The sequence below is a fragment of the Hyaena hyaena genome, unplaced genomic scaffold (genome assembly GCF_003009895.1).
Source record: "Hyaena hyaena isolate Hyena2069 unplaced genomic scaffold, ASM300989v1 scaffold_42, whole genome shotgun sequence".
Lineage (NCBI taxonomy): Eukaryota > Metazoa > Chordata > Mammalia > Carnivora > Hyaenidae > Hyaena > Hyaena hyaena.
The window spans coordinates 4,984,996-4,999,975 of NW_024080674.1; the positions used below are offsets into that span (position 1 = coordinate 4,984,996).

Sequence of the window (14,980 nt, forward strand, 5' to 3'; positions counted from 1 at the left end):
TTATCACTTCTAAGAGAAAAAAGGATTCCACAGCTGCTAGTGGAAATATCTTGTGGAATAAACGAGCAGTGTTTGCTCCAGCTTAGCAGCCACAGCCCCGGACAAGAATACAAGGTCAGGTAATGGTTCACATTCCCTTTCTCAAGCAGTGTCACATCAATTATGTCAAGTGGTCCCCCCAGAACTTATTTACCCAGAGTAGTGAGAAGGATGGTTGATTAGTTTAGAGGACAGCGCTGCCATTCACTCAATAAACAGCTACTCTGGGTCAAGTGCAGGCTCTCCTGGCTGTATCCTCCCCAAGGCCTGGGAGGAGAGGTAGCCTCCAGAGGGCTCTGACACACTGTACTGCCTAACCGTCAGTGATTTCACCCTAAAATGTGGGTAAGCTCCGGGAGGCAGGGACCTCACCTACCTACCACCTGGTATAAGGCGCTCAGATGGTTTATTAAACAGTGCGGTACCTTACTTTGAGTGGATAAACAAACAAAGCAAACAAAGAACTCTGGTGAGGTGATGTACCAAGTTAGAGGTAAGATTGCATCTGACAAGGTCTCATTTTGGTGGGGGCCTGGAGCAGGCTAGCAGCTGCCCAGGAAAGCCAGCAGGGGCTACACCCCATTAATACGCACCACCACTATCCGCAGTATCATTCAGCTTGGCTTCAAATTGGTTGTGGGTGGCGGAGGTAGTTACCCGACAGAAATCGCCAGATGCTGCAAACTGTTCACCAGCACCCTACTGCCTGTTCTGTATCCCAGTGGCAGACTGCTCCTTTTTCTAAGCTACTTCTATTTAATGGAGACAGAGCGATTCTCTTTTGGATAAACTATCTTCTACTCACAGTACTCACAAGCATCTGTGTTACAACTCTTTATCTCCAGGAGTGAAGAGATGGTTTTGAAATCACGGAGTGTGTTTTGAGAGTAAACAGTATAATTAAGCTATTACTTTTCCTTTAAGAAGTTAATGGCATCAGAGACGCATCCAGGCACACACGATTAAGTATACATTCTGATTTTTAAAAATTTGCTCAACAGATGTACGCAAGTGCCTGTGTGTACACCATGAAACCTCTAGCGGAAAGAAAGAAGCGTAGCCTGGTTTTCTCTCAATAGCTGTCGGTTTCACAACACACAAGCCTCTAGCTTACTTCTGATTTAAAAATAAATGTTAGTTTTCTCAATAACGGTTTCAGAAGAGCGGTGGCAATGGAAGCCAAAAGCAGCAGCAGTGATGATTAACAGTGAAATCACACAGAACAGGACTTAGTCTCCGGTCGTTCAGAAGACACCACAGGAAGGAGCAATGCGCTCAAACACCAGTGTTGGTCCAGAGATGATAGCTATCTTTGTGGTATCAGGCTACAGCCTGGGTAGGGGCTATCCAAGTATTTCCAATACCGACACCATTTTAATCCCGCACTCCATGAGTTCTAGCGATATGTAAACACCTCTACAGGGAAGATGAATTACCGGCATCCTCTGCTGCTGGCAATGTCATGCTACGCTGCTTTGCTTGAAAGGTCTACCTTAGTGTCAATTTTTGCGAATCAAAACAAAAAACAAAAAACAAAAAACAAAAAACCCCAAAGAGAATTTCTGCTTTGGCTTAGGTCATGATCTCACGGTTCGTGGGTTTGAGCCCTGCATCGGGCTCTGTGCTGACAGCTAGCTCAGGGCCTGGAGCCTCCTTCAGATTCTGTATCTCTCTCTCTCTCTGACCCCTCCCTGTTCACGCTGTCTCTCTCTCTCTCTCAGAAATAAATAAAACATTAAAAATAAAAGGGGGGGAACATAATACTCAGCACTTGGTTTGCAATGAGCTGTTCCAGAGGCCAGGGTGGTGCTGCCACGACCCCTCCCCGGGAACTCCACTCTGCATCTCTACCTCAAGCGGCCAGAGCTTCGAGCTGTCAGGGAGCATCTGGCCTTTACCTCAATCTCTGCATCGTTAGCAAGATGTGTCCTAAAGAATCAGAAATGCCTGAAAGAGGTTATTTCGAGGGTCTGGGGATGCTCGAAAAATTTTTCATACAAATTAATGGCAACTGCCTCTGCTTCACACCACTTCGGCCTATGAAAGGTTTCACAGGAACACTCTTGCTCTTGGATAGCAGGGAAATGGGTGCAGGCACCTCAACTCTCCAGCACTTCTTTTTTGAATATAGTTGTCTGCCTCCTTCTGGACACTGGTGGAGCGGGTTTTGAGTGTGAAGAGTTACCTTATTGAAGTGATCTCCAATCACGTGCCATATTCGGGACCACTGCAGCCGGATCCGACTCATGTTGTAGTATGAGATCTCCACAATCTTCTGCAGACTGAACATGCGGGGGTGGTGCGGGGAGGCCAGCTCGTCCATGGACACGGCGCACAGCCAGCGGACAAAGTCAACTACAGGCCAGACCCAACAACACATGCGAGGCTTCGTTAGTAAGGGCCAGAGAGTCACAGTGTGAGGATTCTCAGGTTGTCACACGTGAGTGACAAATACATACCTATGGCGTTTCCATCCAGTCTGGTAGAGCCAGTAAAAATTCTAGGAAGATAATTTCAGACACAGTAAGATCAAAGTTAGATCTGGAAGCTGAGTTTCAACATCAAACACTGAAGAAAAGGCAAAAGGAAGTATTTCGGGTCTGGCACCTTTTCTAAAATAAATGATGAGGCATCAGAGGTACAGAGCTGGTAAATGAACCGAGTTGAGAGCAGAAATGTCTATAAGGGCAGAAAGAAAAAGCGACACATCGGAAGGAGGAAGGGAGAGTAAAATATAGCAGCACGTGATGTCAGGGCAGTGGGAGCAGTACAGTGAAGCCCTCCGAAAAGCTGCTCCTCCATAAGGTGAACAGAAACACACAAAAGAATCTTTTTGGCAAGAAATCTACGAAAACCAGCTCTTTCAGGACCGAACTCTGGAAATTACCAAAGCTGGTAAAATGCTTACTCAAGAAAAATGGCCAGGGGCACCTGGGTGGCTCAGTCGCTTGAGCATCCGACTTCGGCTCAGGTCATGATCTCTCGGTTTGTGGATTCAAGCCCCGCGTCGGGCTCTGTGCTGACTGCCAGCTCAGAGCCTGGAGCCTGTTTCAGAGTCTGTCACTCCCTCTCTCTCTGACCCTCCCCTGCTCACGCTGTCTCTCTCTCTCTCTCCTAGAAATAAATTAAAAAAATAAATAAATAAATAAATAAAACAATTAAAAAAAAAAGAAAAATAGCTAAATGTTGGTGTGAATGGAGGCCACTGAGGCCTATTTCTACTAATGTCTCCCCAGTCCCACGGGAGGGTTGAAAACCAACAGCTCTGAAGTCACGGTAACTGTGAGACCGGCAACCTCGCTCCTTGGGAGAGAACAGAACAGTCCTGGAGTTTCCCTGAAAACACTGCCTTCAGGCAACTTGACATGTGACCTGCTGGCAGTACCCAGGGAACCCCCCCTTCCAGGATTTGTCTACATTTGACTCAGACTCTGTTCAGTTCAAATAGCCTTTTCCCCAGGGCTTTTGTCACAAGCAATCTATGTAACCAATGACATACCCAGGGCAAACAAGGACCTGGGTGAAAATTTAAAAGGAAAAGTTGCAAATAAGGTGTTCACAGGAGGCTTTAAAAAGCTACGCCAGGAGCGCCTGGGTGGCTCAGCCAGGTGAGCATCTGACTCTTGATTTTGGCTCAGGCTGTGATCCTGGGGACATGGGATCGGGGCATGGGATCAGGCCCTGCGTCAGGCTCAGTACTGGGGGTGAAGCCTCTTTGAGATTCTCTCTCTCCCTCTGCCCCTCTCCCCTGCTCGCATGTGCACACATGTGCACTCTCCCTCTCTCAAATAAATTTTTTTTTAAATGTTAAAAAACAAATAAATAAAAAATAAAATGCTCTACCATATTCCTGGTAATCCAGCCAGCCATCACGTGGGTCAGGCTTTGCACACACCCAGGAAAGACAGGATAAGGCCCTGAGTGCTCATCTCTGGCAGGCCTTAAGGCACAACACAAGATCCCAGAGAATCAAAGACGCGCCCCAAACACACACTCCTTCCCCAGCAAAGGCTGGCAGCTTAACAGTCTTGGCATATGGGATCTTTGTCCTATTCTTAGCTGATCACAAAGGCCAAGTGAGCAAGAGACCATGGCTATATGCAAAAAGAATACAGGCTTTATATAGTTAGTTCAGGAAAGTCATTCAACAAACAAATAGCAATGATAACAATAATAACCCTGGGGGTGCATGGTAGGCAACCTGATAGCCAAGCTGTCACAGTGTATTTTTAAAGACATCAATTTCCAACAAAAAGTTGTTAGGACATGCTAAGAAACAAGAAATGATGGCCTGTTTATAGGTAAACAACAACAATCCGGTCCCTGAGGAAACCAGGTATTGAATTTACTGAAGTTTTAAAGTTGATTTAAAAACATTTTTTTTTAATGTTTACTTTTGATAGAAAGAGAGTGTGAGCAAGGGAAGGGGCAGAGAGGGAGGGAAACACAGAATCTGAAGCAGGTTCCAGGCTCCGAGCTGTCAGCACAGGGCCTAATGCAGGGATTGAACTCACCAGCCATGAGATCATGACCTGAGTTGAAGTTGGATGCTTAACCTACTGAGCCACCCAGGTGCCCTTTAAAGTTGATTATTTTATTTATTTATTTATTTTTTAAATGTTTTATTTATTTCTAGGAGAGAGAGAGAGAGAGAGCATGAACAGGGGAGGGTCAGAGAGAGAGGGAGTGACAGACTGAAACAGCCTCCAGGCTCTGAGCTGGCAGTCAGCACAGAGCCCGACGCGGGGCTCGAACCCACGAACCGCGAGATCGTGACCTAAGCGAAAGTCGGACGCTTAACCGACTAAGCCACCCAGGCGCCCCAGTTGATTATTTTAAATATGTTCAAAGAACTAAAAGAAAGGATAAGAACAATGTCTCACTAATAGAGAATGTTAATAAATATATTAAAAATTTAATAAATAACCCAACAGAAATTCTGGAGTTGAAAATCATAAAGCTGAAATAAAAGATTCACTGGAGGGGCTCAGCAGCAGTTCTGAGCTGACCAAAGAGTTCATGAGCTTGAAGACAGGTCAGATGAGATTATGCAGTATAATAAACAGAAATAAAAAGAATTAAGAAACAAAATGAACAGAGCCTCAGAGACCTGTGAGGACTATCAAGTATACAGACATACATAAGGGGAGTCTGAACAAGAGAGGAAGGAAAGGGGTTAGAAGAACTTTTGAAGAAATAATGGCTAAAAATTCCCCAAATCTGATGAAAAGCAATCTACACATTCTAGAATCTCAACAAACTCCAGTAAGATAAACTTGAGAGATCCACATTCAGACACATAATAATCAAAATGATGAAAGGCACAGACCATGAGAGAATCTTGGAAGTAGAAAGAGAGCAGAGACTCATGACTGCATAAAGGAACCTATGGAAAAGTAAGAGCTGATTTCCCATCACAAACCACAGAGGCTAACAGGCAGTGGAATATATATTCAAGGTGCCGAAACAAAAAGACTATAAACCAAGAATTCTAAATGCACTAAAACTAACCTTCAAAAATGAAGGAGTAACTAAAATCTCCTGAGATAAACAAAACTGGAGGTGATGCGTTGCTAACCAATCTATCCTATAAGAAACACTAAGGGACGTTCTTCAGGTTCTAATGAAAGGACAATAGATAATTACTCAAAACAATCTGAAGAAATAAAGAGCACTGGGAAAAGTAACTGCCTGAGGAAACAGGTAGTTTTTTTTGTAACTCATTTTATCTACCTGATTCGAGGACGGCAAAGGTGATCATTGTAAGCTGTGTTGACTGGCAGGTGTGTATAAATATGTAACTCATATGACAGCACAAAGGAGGGGACAGAATGGAGCTAATACGGAAGGCAACATGTTTCAGACTATTCCAACTAAGTGGACATTAATTCAAAGTGGAATGTTGAATTCAAAGTTAAAATGTTACTAATCATGATCCCCAAGGCAATCAGTAAGAAAAACACTCAAGAAATATAGTAAAACAAGGAAAGTAAAATGATACACTAGAAAATATCTTACTACATGAGAAGGCAGTGATCGTGAAGGAACAGAACAAAAACAACACATTTTTAAAAGGAGCAAAAGAGCAGATATAAATCTTACATATCAGCAATTAAATTATAATTAAATGCAAATAGATAAGATAAAGCAATCTAAAGGAAGAGACTAGCTGAATGGACTAAAATAAACATGGTCCAGAGGGGCTCCTGGGTGGCCCGGTTAAGTGGCTGACTTCGGCTCACATCATGACCTCATGGTTCATTCGAGCCTCATGTCGGGCTCCATACTGAGAGTGTGGAGCCTGCTGGGGATTCTCTCTCTCCCCATCTCTCTCTGCCCCATGCTTTCTCTCTCTCAAAATAAATAAATAAAAACTTAAAAAATGGTCCAACCATCCACTGTGCAAAGAGACTCAATTTATTTTATTATTATTATTTTTCTAAAGTAGGCTCCACGCCCAACATGGGGCTTGAACTCATGACTCTGAGGTCAAGAGTCACATGCTCTACCAACTGAGCCAGACAGGCGTCCCCAAAGAGTAAACTCCATAGATTCAAAGACACAAATATGTTGAATGTAAAACAATAAAAAAGATATGGCATATCAAAAAGTAAACAAAAGAAAGCTGAGGTGTCTGTACCAATATAAGACAAGAGATTTAAAAATCACTACTAATGACAAAGAGTGTTATAACATAAAAGGTTAAATCTGTCAAGAAAACACATAATTATAAACATACGCATCTAACAACAAATCCCCAAACCGCGAGGCAAACAGAACTGAAAAGGAGAAATGGACAACTGAATAATGCCCAGAATCAGCAAATTTATACAGACAGAAGGAAGACCACTGGCTCTGGAGACCATCGGCGGACAAAACAGGGAGTGACTGCTAGGAAGTACAGGGCGATGAAAATGCCCTGAAATTCCACAGCGGTGATGACCGCACAGCTCCAAACATACTAAAACCCACTGAATTGTACGTTTTAAAAGCACAGATCTTATGGTATGTGAATTATATCTTGATTTTTAAAAATGTAAGTCAGGCAGAGAAGGACAAATATCATATGTTTGCACGTATAGGAGGATTAGGAGGAACTTGACGAAGGAACAAGGGGGAGAAGAAGGGGGGAAATAGTGGGGGAAAGGGAGCGAGGCAAACCATGAGAGACTCTTGAATGCTGACAAAAAAACGGAGGGGGGGGGGGGGGGGGGGGGGAGGGGCATGGAGGAGGGCACTTGTGGGGATGAGCACTGGGTGTTATATGGAAACCAACTTGACAATAAACTATTTGTAAAAATAAAAATAAAAATAAAAAAATGTAATTGCACATAAAGCAGTGCTAGATCTGGCTGAGGCAGAGGCACAGAGAAGGAGGAAGTATGATTAATGGAAGGACATTTTGTACTATTAGCCTAAACCTGACTGAAAAATGTGGGGGAAACCTGTCAAAAGTACATTACAGACAGTGTCTCCGTTGTAGAGAAGCAATAGAACAAGATAATTAAAATACACTGATAAAGAATTTAAAATACTAAGAGGACTGTTCTGAGAATAGTACAAATTATGACAAAAATTCTGCTATTCGGCTATCATCTCAAAGTTGTCTATATTTCATGCACCGGGCTAGGTCAATAACCGAGTGAACAGCAGCGTACATGATTACTCAACAGTAATTTTCAGGAGTGTGTTCATTTTAGACAATTCACATTTTAGGCATCGGTACCTAATGAATGTCTTCAAATAAGATTGCCTGTATTTCTCTTGGATGTTTAGGTCAAGTTTCAAGTAAACAGATATAATGGAAAGGTTCTGGGCAAAAAGGAATGGAAACTATTGATTTGGCCAGGTCTCGCTCATTCTATTAAGGAAACAAAGTAACCTAAAACATCAGCACAAGCAAAAACTCTGGTCTCTGACATGATTTGGTCACAAGTTATAATTTTTTTTAAATGGTCATGATGCAATTCAGGTCACAATTCAAATGAAATGAAAGTGAAGGTTATTAGTAGCTGGGGATGCCCTTCCCAGCTCGAGTGATGTGGAGCTCACGACACTCACAAGAGTCAAACGAATAAATGGAGCATCCAGTCACTACACAGAGGACGTGCCAAGCTACTGGAGAACAAAATCTTACCTGTCCACAGCTACAACCACACTCTGCGAGCTGGTCTCCCCAACTGACTCCTGGAAGCTGGCCATCTGTCTTTTATCCACTCCACCACTCACCAAATTACCTGAAACACAATGTGCAAAGTCAACGGTGCTTCAAAACCAGTCAAGTAGTTAGAACAAAGTACTTTGTGGCATCAGTCTGCAGAGGCAAGACACAAACGAGAAGGGTTTGCAGGCAAAAAACCAAAACCAAAACCAAAACAACCCCAAACCCCCTCAACTGATGACAGAATAAAATTAAACATAGGTTTTGGCACTGCATTATAATACACCTTTATTCTCTAAATACAAGCTCCTTTGCTTGTACTGACCAGCTCCTTTCCTTCACAGTCTTTTACACTTTTATAGTACAGAATACCTACAGGAAAACAAATACAAAATTAAACAACCCTAACTTGGAGCTCCTGGAAGACGCGATGGCTTCCACCTGCTGAATGTCCGGCGTGCTTCCCGGGACTTCACTCCGGCCATCCCTGCGTGCTCCCTGAGGAGGGGGTGCTATGACAGCCCCTTCCCCCTCGTGCAGCCTGTGCTTTACTCTGCCCTGCACTATTCCAGCCAGCGCGCGCGGGCCCGAGGGGCCTACCCTCTGCCCCGAGACGGTGTGGCCTTGTTCCTGTCACTTCACCGCCCCCCAGCTTCCTCACTTGGAAGATGCGGACGACAATCGTGCCGATCTCAATGAACTGAGAGGATTAGAGGGGCTTAAATGTGGGAACGGAGGGTTTAGAGTGTGGTCTGGCACGTGGTTTGCCCTGTTGACTGTCACTGTTCTGTCACTGATGCGGTCCCTTGATTCGATGAGAGAGAATCCTCCCTTCATGAGAATACCACTTAATAAAAGGCCCCCAAATGAACACGGAAGAGGTACTGAATGTACTTTTAAAAATCTACAGAGACAGATATACACGAGGTACTAATGCTGTAGCCTTTCTACAGCAAACGGCTTCTCCACCCAGTAGTGATATGCACAGAAAGAAAGATAGTGCACCCTGATTTTGATGAAATGGGCATTTACTCAACAGCCGAATCACAGTTAAGAGCGCCAGAGCGGCACTTGCACTTCCACGAATAAACACACTGTCAGCCAGCATACAAGGAAGAGAAGGTTTGCACGACAGTCCTGCTGAGACAAGAAGGGTTTCGTTCTGGTTAAGCTGTGACTCTGGGACGGCCAGATGCGGGGTGCGGTGTCTTACCAAGGCCAAGGCCCATGAACTCTTCTCCTGCCAATGTGTGGCTCTTCAGGCTCCCTTCTCTTTCACGTCCAGATCCAGACAAGTAGCGGGTTTTCACACCAGTTCCTATCAGCTGAGCAAGCTCCAGCTGACTGATGCATTTCAGGATCTAATGAAGAGAAGGCATGAAGAAATGAGTTCCCGGGGCACCTGGGTGGCTCAGTCAGTTAAGCATCCAACTTCTGATATTGGCTCAGGTCATGATCTCACCGTCGTGAGACTGAGCCCCAAGTAGGGCTCCATGCTGGTCATGGGGCCTGCTTAAGATTCTCATTCTCTCTCTCTTTCTCTCTCCCCCTTCTCCCTCTGCCCCTTCCCCCCAATCTCTCTCAAAAAGAAGAGTACACTTATCTCGATGAGCACTAAGTAATGTATAAAAATGTTGAATCACTGTATTGTACACCTGAAACTAATATAACACTATATGTTAACTGTACTAGAATTAAAAAACAAAAACAAATGAAAAACAGTATCTGCTAAGGCTGAAAAAATAAGAAAAAACTCACATCTTTAAAAAACAAAAAGAAATGAGTTCCGATTTCTAGCAATCTTAGTCATTAAAGAGTTCTTTGAAACACACAGCTTCCAGGTGAGAATAAAATCCGAGGGTCCTAGGGTGGTTTCTAGTCATGGCTAGACAACCCACTGAGTGCGGGCCGGAAGTCAGACTTCGCTATTTTTTTTTTTTTTCAAACGATTAAAAGGAGAAGAGAAAATGACAGAAAGAAAAGCTGGTATGACAGAGTTAGGCCACATAGATGTTTAATTAGCTCCTCAGACACAAACAACACTAGTCTCCCTGCTGCTCTGTTGTCTCTTCATGAGCCTTCAACAGCCTTGCTGTTCCTTATGCCTGGAATACGTTCCTTACACTCTTCCCTAGGGCTCACTCCCACCTCAGACATGCATCCCTCAGAGACCTCCCTTGACTGCCCTGAGATCACACATCCTCTCCACCACCGTCCCCTGGTAACTTTTTTCCCCTCAGCACTTACCACTTTTTGGCATTTTGCCACATATTTGCTTGTTCTCTGCCTTAAGTCCCAACAGGGCATTAACTGTTATGTTCACTGCTGAATCCCCGGCACTTCAAATAGCTGACTACTGTCTGGCTGACTGAGAAGATGCCCTAGGATGGGTGTGCGGCGGGAAGACTGTGCCGTCCAGCCCTGTGGGGTGCCTCCGGGGTTGAGAAGACATACCTACCTGCACACAAGCCCTCTCTCAGCTACATCTTATCTGAAGAAACAGAAAGTGGTCTCAACTTCCAGAGGAGGAAAAACTGCTTACAAGAAACTTATTGTGGGGCAGCATGGAGATCTCCTGGTAAGCCCTTCCCAAGGGGTTTTCACGGGGATTTCTGAATAAAGCTGAGTATTGCCTTTTGTGTTGACCTTGTAGTCCAATGTCGGAGTATGAGCCCGCTGTACCACAGAGTGCTTCTGTCATTACTTACAGGCTGCCCTCCAGCTGACTGAGAAAGGTACTAAATTCTATCAGAAAGAGCGATCCCTGGACTGCTCCACATACAATGATACTACTAAGTTATTACCAGTAAACTATTAATTCCCTCCCTTTTCTAGAAGCTGAGGATGGCCAGGGTCTCGAGTACGGCAACAACTTGTGGCCGAGGGCTTCTTGGTTCTAAGTCTGATTTCTCAGGGTTTCTGACCATCAAATAGGTGGTAATTCATTTTAACATTTCCAGGTGCTGTTATATACTTGGCAACCAGCGGGAATCCTGCACAGATCATGCCTCCCAGGTTAAAGAAAGTGCTATGAAAGAGGAGCTACTTATTGACTCACTAGACATTATGGCTCTTCAGAAGACAGGAAATTATTTCTTAAAAAAATAGGGGCGCCTGGGTGGCTCAGTTGGTTAAGTGTCAGACTTCGGCTCACGTCATGGTCTCACCGTTCCTGAGTTCAAGCCCCGCATGGGGCTCTGTGCTGACAGCTCAGAGCCTGGAGCCTGCTTCGGATTCTTTGTCTCCCTCTCCCTCTGCCCCTCCCCCGTGCATGCTCTGTCTCTGTCTCTCTCAAAAAGAAACATTAAAAAAATACCAAAAAAAAAAAAAAAAAATCCCACAAACAAACAAAACCAGGGCTCCTGGCTGGCTCAGTCAGCAGAACATGCTCTTGATCTTGGGGTCCTAAGTTTGAACCCCACACCAGACACAGAGATAAAACAAAACAAAAAACCCACACACACACCAACCCAGCCCTCTCCACCCCTATCCCAAAGAACTTTGTCTTTTCTAATACCGAAAACTCCAGGATTGTGACAGGGAAAGGAAAGGCTGGGTGGAAGACGTATGTGTCTGGGCCGCGATGAGGGCGAGGAGGACAGCTAACACCCGCTGAGCCCTGGCCACCTGCCAAACGCACTTCCGCTCCCTTTCCCACGCACGATCTCCCCTCTCCCTGCAGCCACACAAAGGTATGGCCCAGGGACTGAGGGACCTGCACTCCACACAGGCAGGCAGAGGTGCACACCTGGCCCGGCCCCTCGCAGTGCAGCTCTGGGGGTGGGGGGGGCTCCCCCTTAAGGACTCCGTGGGGCAGGAGGCAGCAATCCTCCCTCTAGGTGCCCACAGTGCCCGCAACTCTGCACTCGCTCACCTCCACTTTGTCACAATTTTCTCTCTAAGCAAGAAGCAATATATGCAGAAGGGAGAGAAATCAGGTAATGTAACTTAAGGGAAAAAAGCAGAAAATTTATTGCTCACCTAATTCTATCACTTAGGATGTTAACGTTTTTCTTTATCCTTTCAAATCTCATTCTTTATGTATGTTTAGAATGGATTTTTACTTTATATACTGTGACCACATTTCCATGACACAAGATCATTTTTATGACATCTTTATTTTTTTCTCTGAAGTCTTTTTTTTTTCAATGTTTACTTTTGAGAGAAAGAAAGAGCATGAGCAAGGGAGGGGCAGAGAGAGAGGGAGACACAAAATCTGAAGGAGCTCCAGGCTCTGAGCTGTCAGCACAGAGCCTGAGGCAGGGCTCAAACCCACAAACCATGAGATCATGACCTGAGCAGAAGCTAGGCGCTTAACTGACTAAGCCACCCAGGCGGTCCTGAAGTCTTTTTTAAGTTTATTTATTTATATTTAGAAGGGGGGTGGGGCAGAGAGAGACGGAGAGAAACAGAATGCCAAGCAGGCTCCGCACTGTAGTGTAGAGTCCCATGTGGGGCTCGAACTCACATACCATGAGATCATGGCCTGAGCCGAAATCAAAGGTTGGCTACTTAACTGACTGAGTCACCCAGGTGCCCCTAAGTCTTTTTTAATCCATAGACCCATCCTCCATTTATAATTTTTCTTGTCATTATTTGTTGAAGAGCCTGGTCATTTACTCAGTAGGGGGGGGTTCATCTCCCAGAGTTTGCGGACTGTGTTCTCATGATCTCATTTACAAGTGCCTCTGTCCCCAAATTTCCCGTAAACTTGCAGTACAGGCTTGCACTGACTCAGGTTGGAGTTCGGGGCAGAAACACTTGGTGGGGGCTACTGTGTGCTTCCCTCAGGGGGCAGGACGTCTGGCCGTCCCTCCTTTCAGCAACATTATTTCAAAATGGCTGCATAACACTGGAAGGAATGGTGTGCCACACTTCTGTTGTTTTCTTTTAAAGCGCAATCTCTCACTACTGGGACACCTAGGCTGTTTCTCAAGCAGTCTTTTTCCTACAACAACTAAAATTTCAATGAATGACCTTTCAAACAACATGTTTGTACCCATAAATGATTACCCTTAGGTGAGAACCTTAGAATGTTACTTAAGAAGAACTGTAAACCCACCGGCAACCTCCTCAGTGGCTTACTATAAATGTCAACCATTTCTTTTCAGACCAGGCTCCCAGCTCTAAGTCTACACGCTGGCATTAGGAGCTCCCAGGAGGTGCATAAGGGCTAGGGAAGCAGCAGTCAGGTGGGAGGAAAGCCACCGCAACACACGTGTGCTTGTGCAACACGAGCTGCCGGGGATGTGGACTCTCATGGGGTGGTGCTTATGACCCCAACCACCAGAGCCACGGAGGCTGACTTTAAGACAGGTGACGTACTTGAAAGATAAGGGAAACCCCAGAGTTAAAGTTAGGCTTCCCTGTAGTTCCAAAAATGCAACTGACCAAAGACAGACAAACAACGAGGAAGAGGAATGCTGGGAGTCATCCTAAGGAAAGGCATCTAGCAAGCTTTCACAGAAAACTCACCTCGTGCCAGGAATTCCCAAGGTAGTTGCCGTCGGTGTGCGCCACCGTGATAAGCGTCTTTATGGTGTCGATGTTCTTCTGCTTCATTTCCGTGATGCTGGAGCTGGCCGTCAGCAGGGAGAAGCGCGCAAGAGCCTGAACGTAGGCGTCTCGCTCCAGCTGTTAACGGAAGCCCGGACAAGAGACACAGATTGCACCCTCAGCACGACTGCTCTCACATCGACGGGGCTGCTGGGCGTCTGATACCTTCTGAACACACATCGCTAACAGACGCCATGCACATCATCGTGCCAGTTATTCGGTGCTGGCGCCCTCCTGCTCCCGGAACAGCCCTGCACACCACATGGCTGAGAGCCAGCTCTCACCTTTGCAGCTTAAGTTCCCGGTTCTACTCCCTCTGGAGGGAGTGGGAGAGGAATCTGTTGAAATGTTAAGATTGTCACATACACTCAGGGCACCTGGGTGGCTCAGATGGTTAAGCGCCCAACCTCAGCTCAGGTCATGACCTCACGGTTCATGAGTTCGAGCCCTGCGTCAGCCTCTCTGCTGTCAACACAGAGCCTGCTTTGGATCCTCTGTCCATGCTCTCTCTCTGCCCCTCCCTCTGCTCTCTCTGAATTAATAATTTTTGTAGACACGAAAATTAAAAAAAAAAAAAAAAGACTGTCACATACACTGTAGCATCTGCATCAATCTTGAAAGTTAGGCCTATTTTCTCAACTCTGCATATGAGGAAATCAAGAGTATCTTACAGAGAAGTTAGCTGGGCCAATGTCACATGGCTGGGGAAGTAGCACAGGTGGGTTCTGAAACCCAGTCTGATGTAAAAGTCTGCGGTCTTGGTACAGCAGAAAATGTCTAAGTGTAAAGTAAGCGGAAATAGATTTGAGGTTTTCAATATAAATGGGTGCAAATTCTTATTTAGGAAGTAATGCATGGGACCGACAATTTCCTGATTTCTTGACAGTTTGAGAATTGTATTTTGTTCAGTTGCTTTAAGTTTTCAAGATTCGGAGGTTTACAGACACATTCATTTTGCAGTAAGCTATTTGTCTCCCTCAGAGAAGACCTAGATATAAAGGAAATTATAATAAAAACGGATATTAAAAGGAAGAGTAATGCTTTAAGCACTAGGGCGCGCAAATTAGTCAGGCGGATAGGAAGTCTGTTTTGTCAAACCCTGTCAAGCGGCTTGGTCGCCACCCAGCCCTAAAGAAGGTTATAATCCAAATCTCCAATTCTTCTCCCAGATGAGACTGCTGTCAGCACAAATCTGTGGGCTGCCTCTCAGCAGGCATGAGTAAG

General features: G+C 45.1%; 1 protein-coding gene across 3 annotated transcripts in view; it reads right to left on the reverse strand.

The window, feature by feature from the left end:
- The window catches only part of ARFGEF2 (ADP ribosylation factor guanine nucleotide exchange factor 2), a 95,719-nt gene that overhangs the window by 27,611 nt on the left and 53,128 nt on the right, over positions 1-14,980 (reverse strand). For all 3 annotated transcript variants that reach the window (XM_039229978.1, XM_039229977.1, XM_039229979.1), the window contains exons 21-25: positions 13,676-13,834; positions 9,414-9,561; positions 8,177-8,276; positions 2,499-2,539; positions 2,225-2,394 (exon numbers count right to left, since the gene is read on the reverse strand). In XM_039229978.1, the coding sequence (XP_039085909.1) occupies positions 2,225-2,394; positions 2,499-2,539; positions 8,177-8,276; positions 9,414-9,561; positions 13,676-13,834 (618 nt within the window). The remainder of the gene's footprint in view (positions 1-2,224; positions 2,395-2,498; positions 2,540-8,176; positions 8,277-9,413; positions 9,562-13,675; positions 13,835-14,980) is intronic.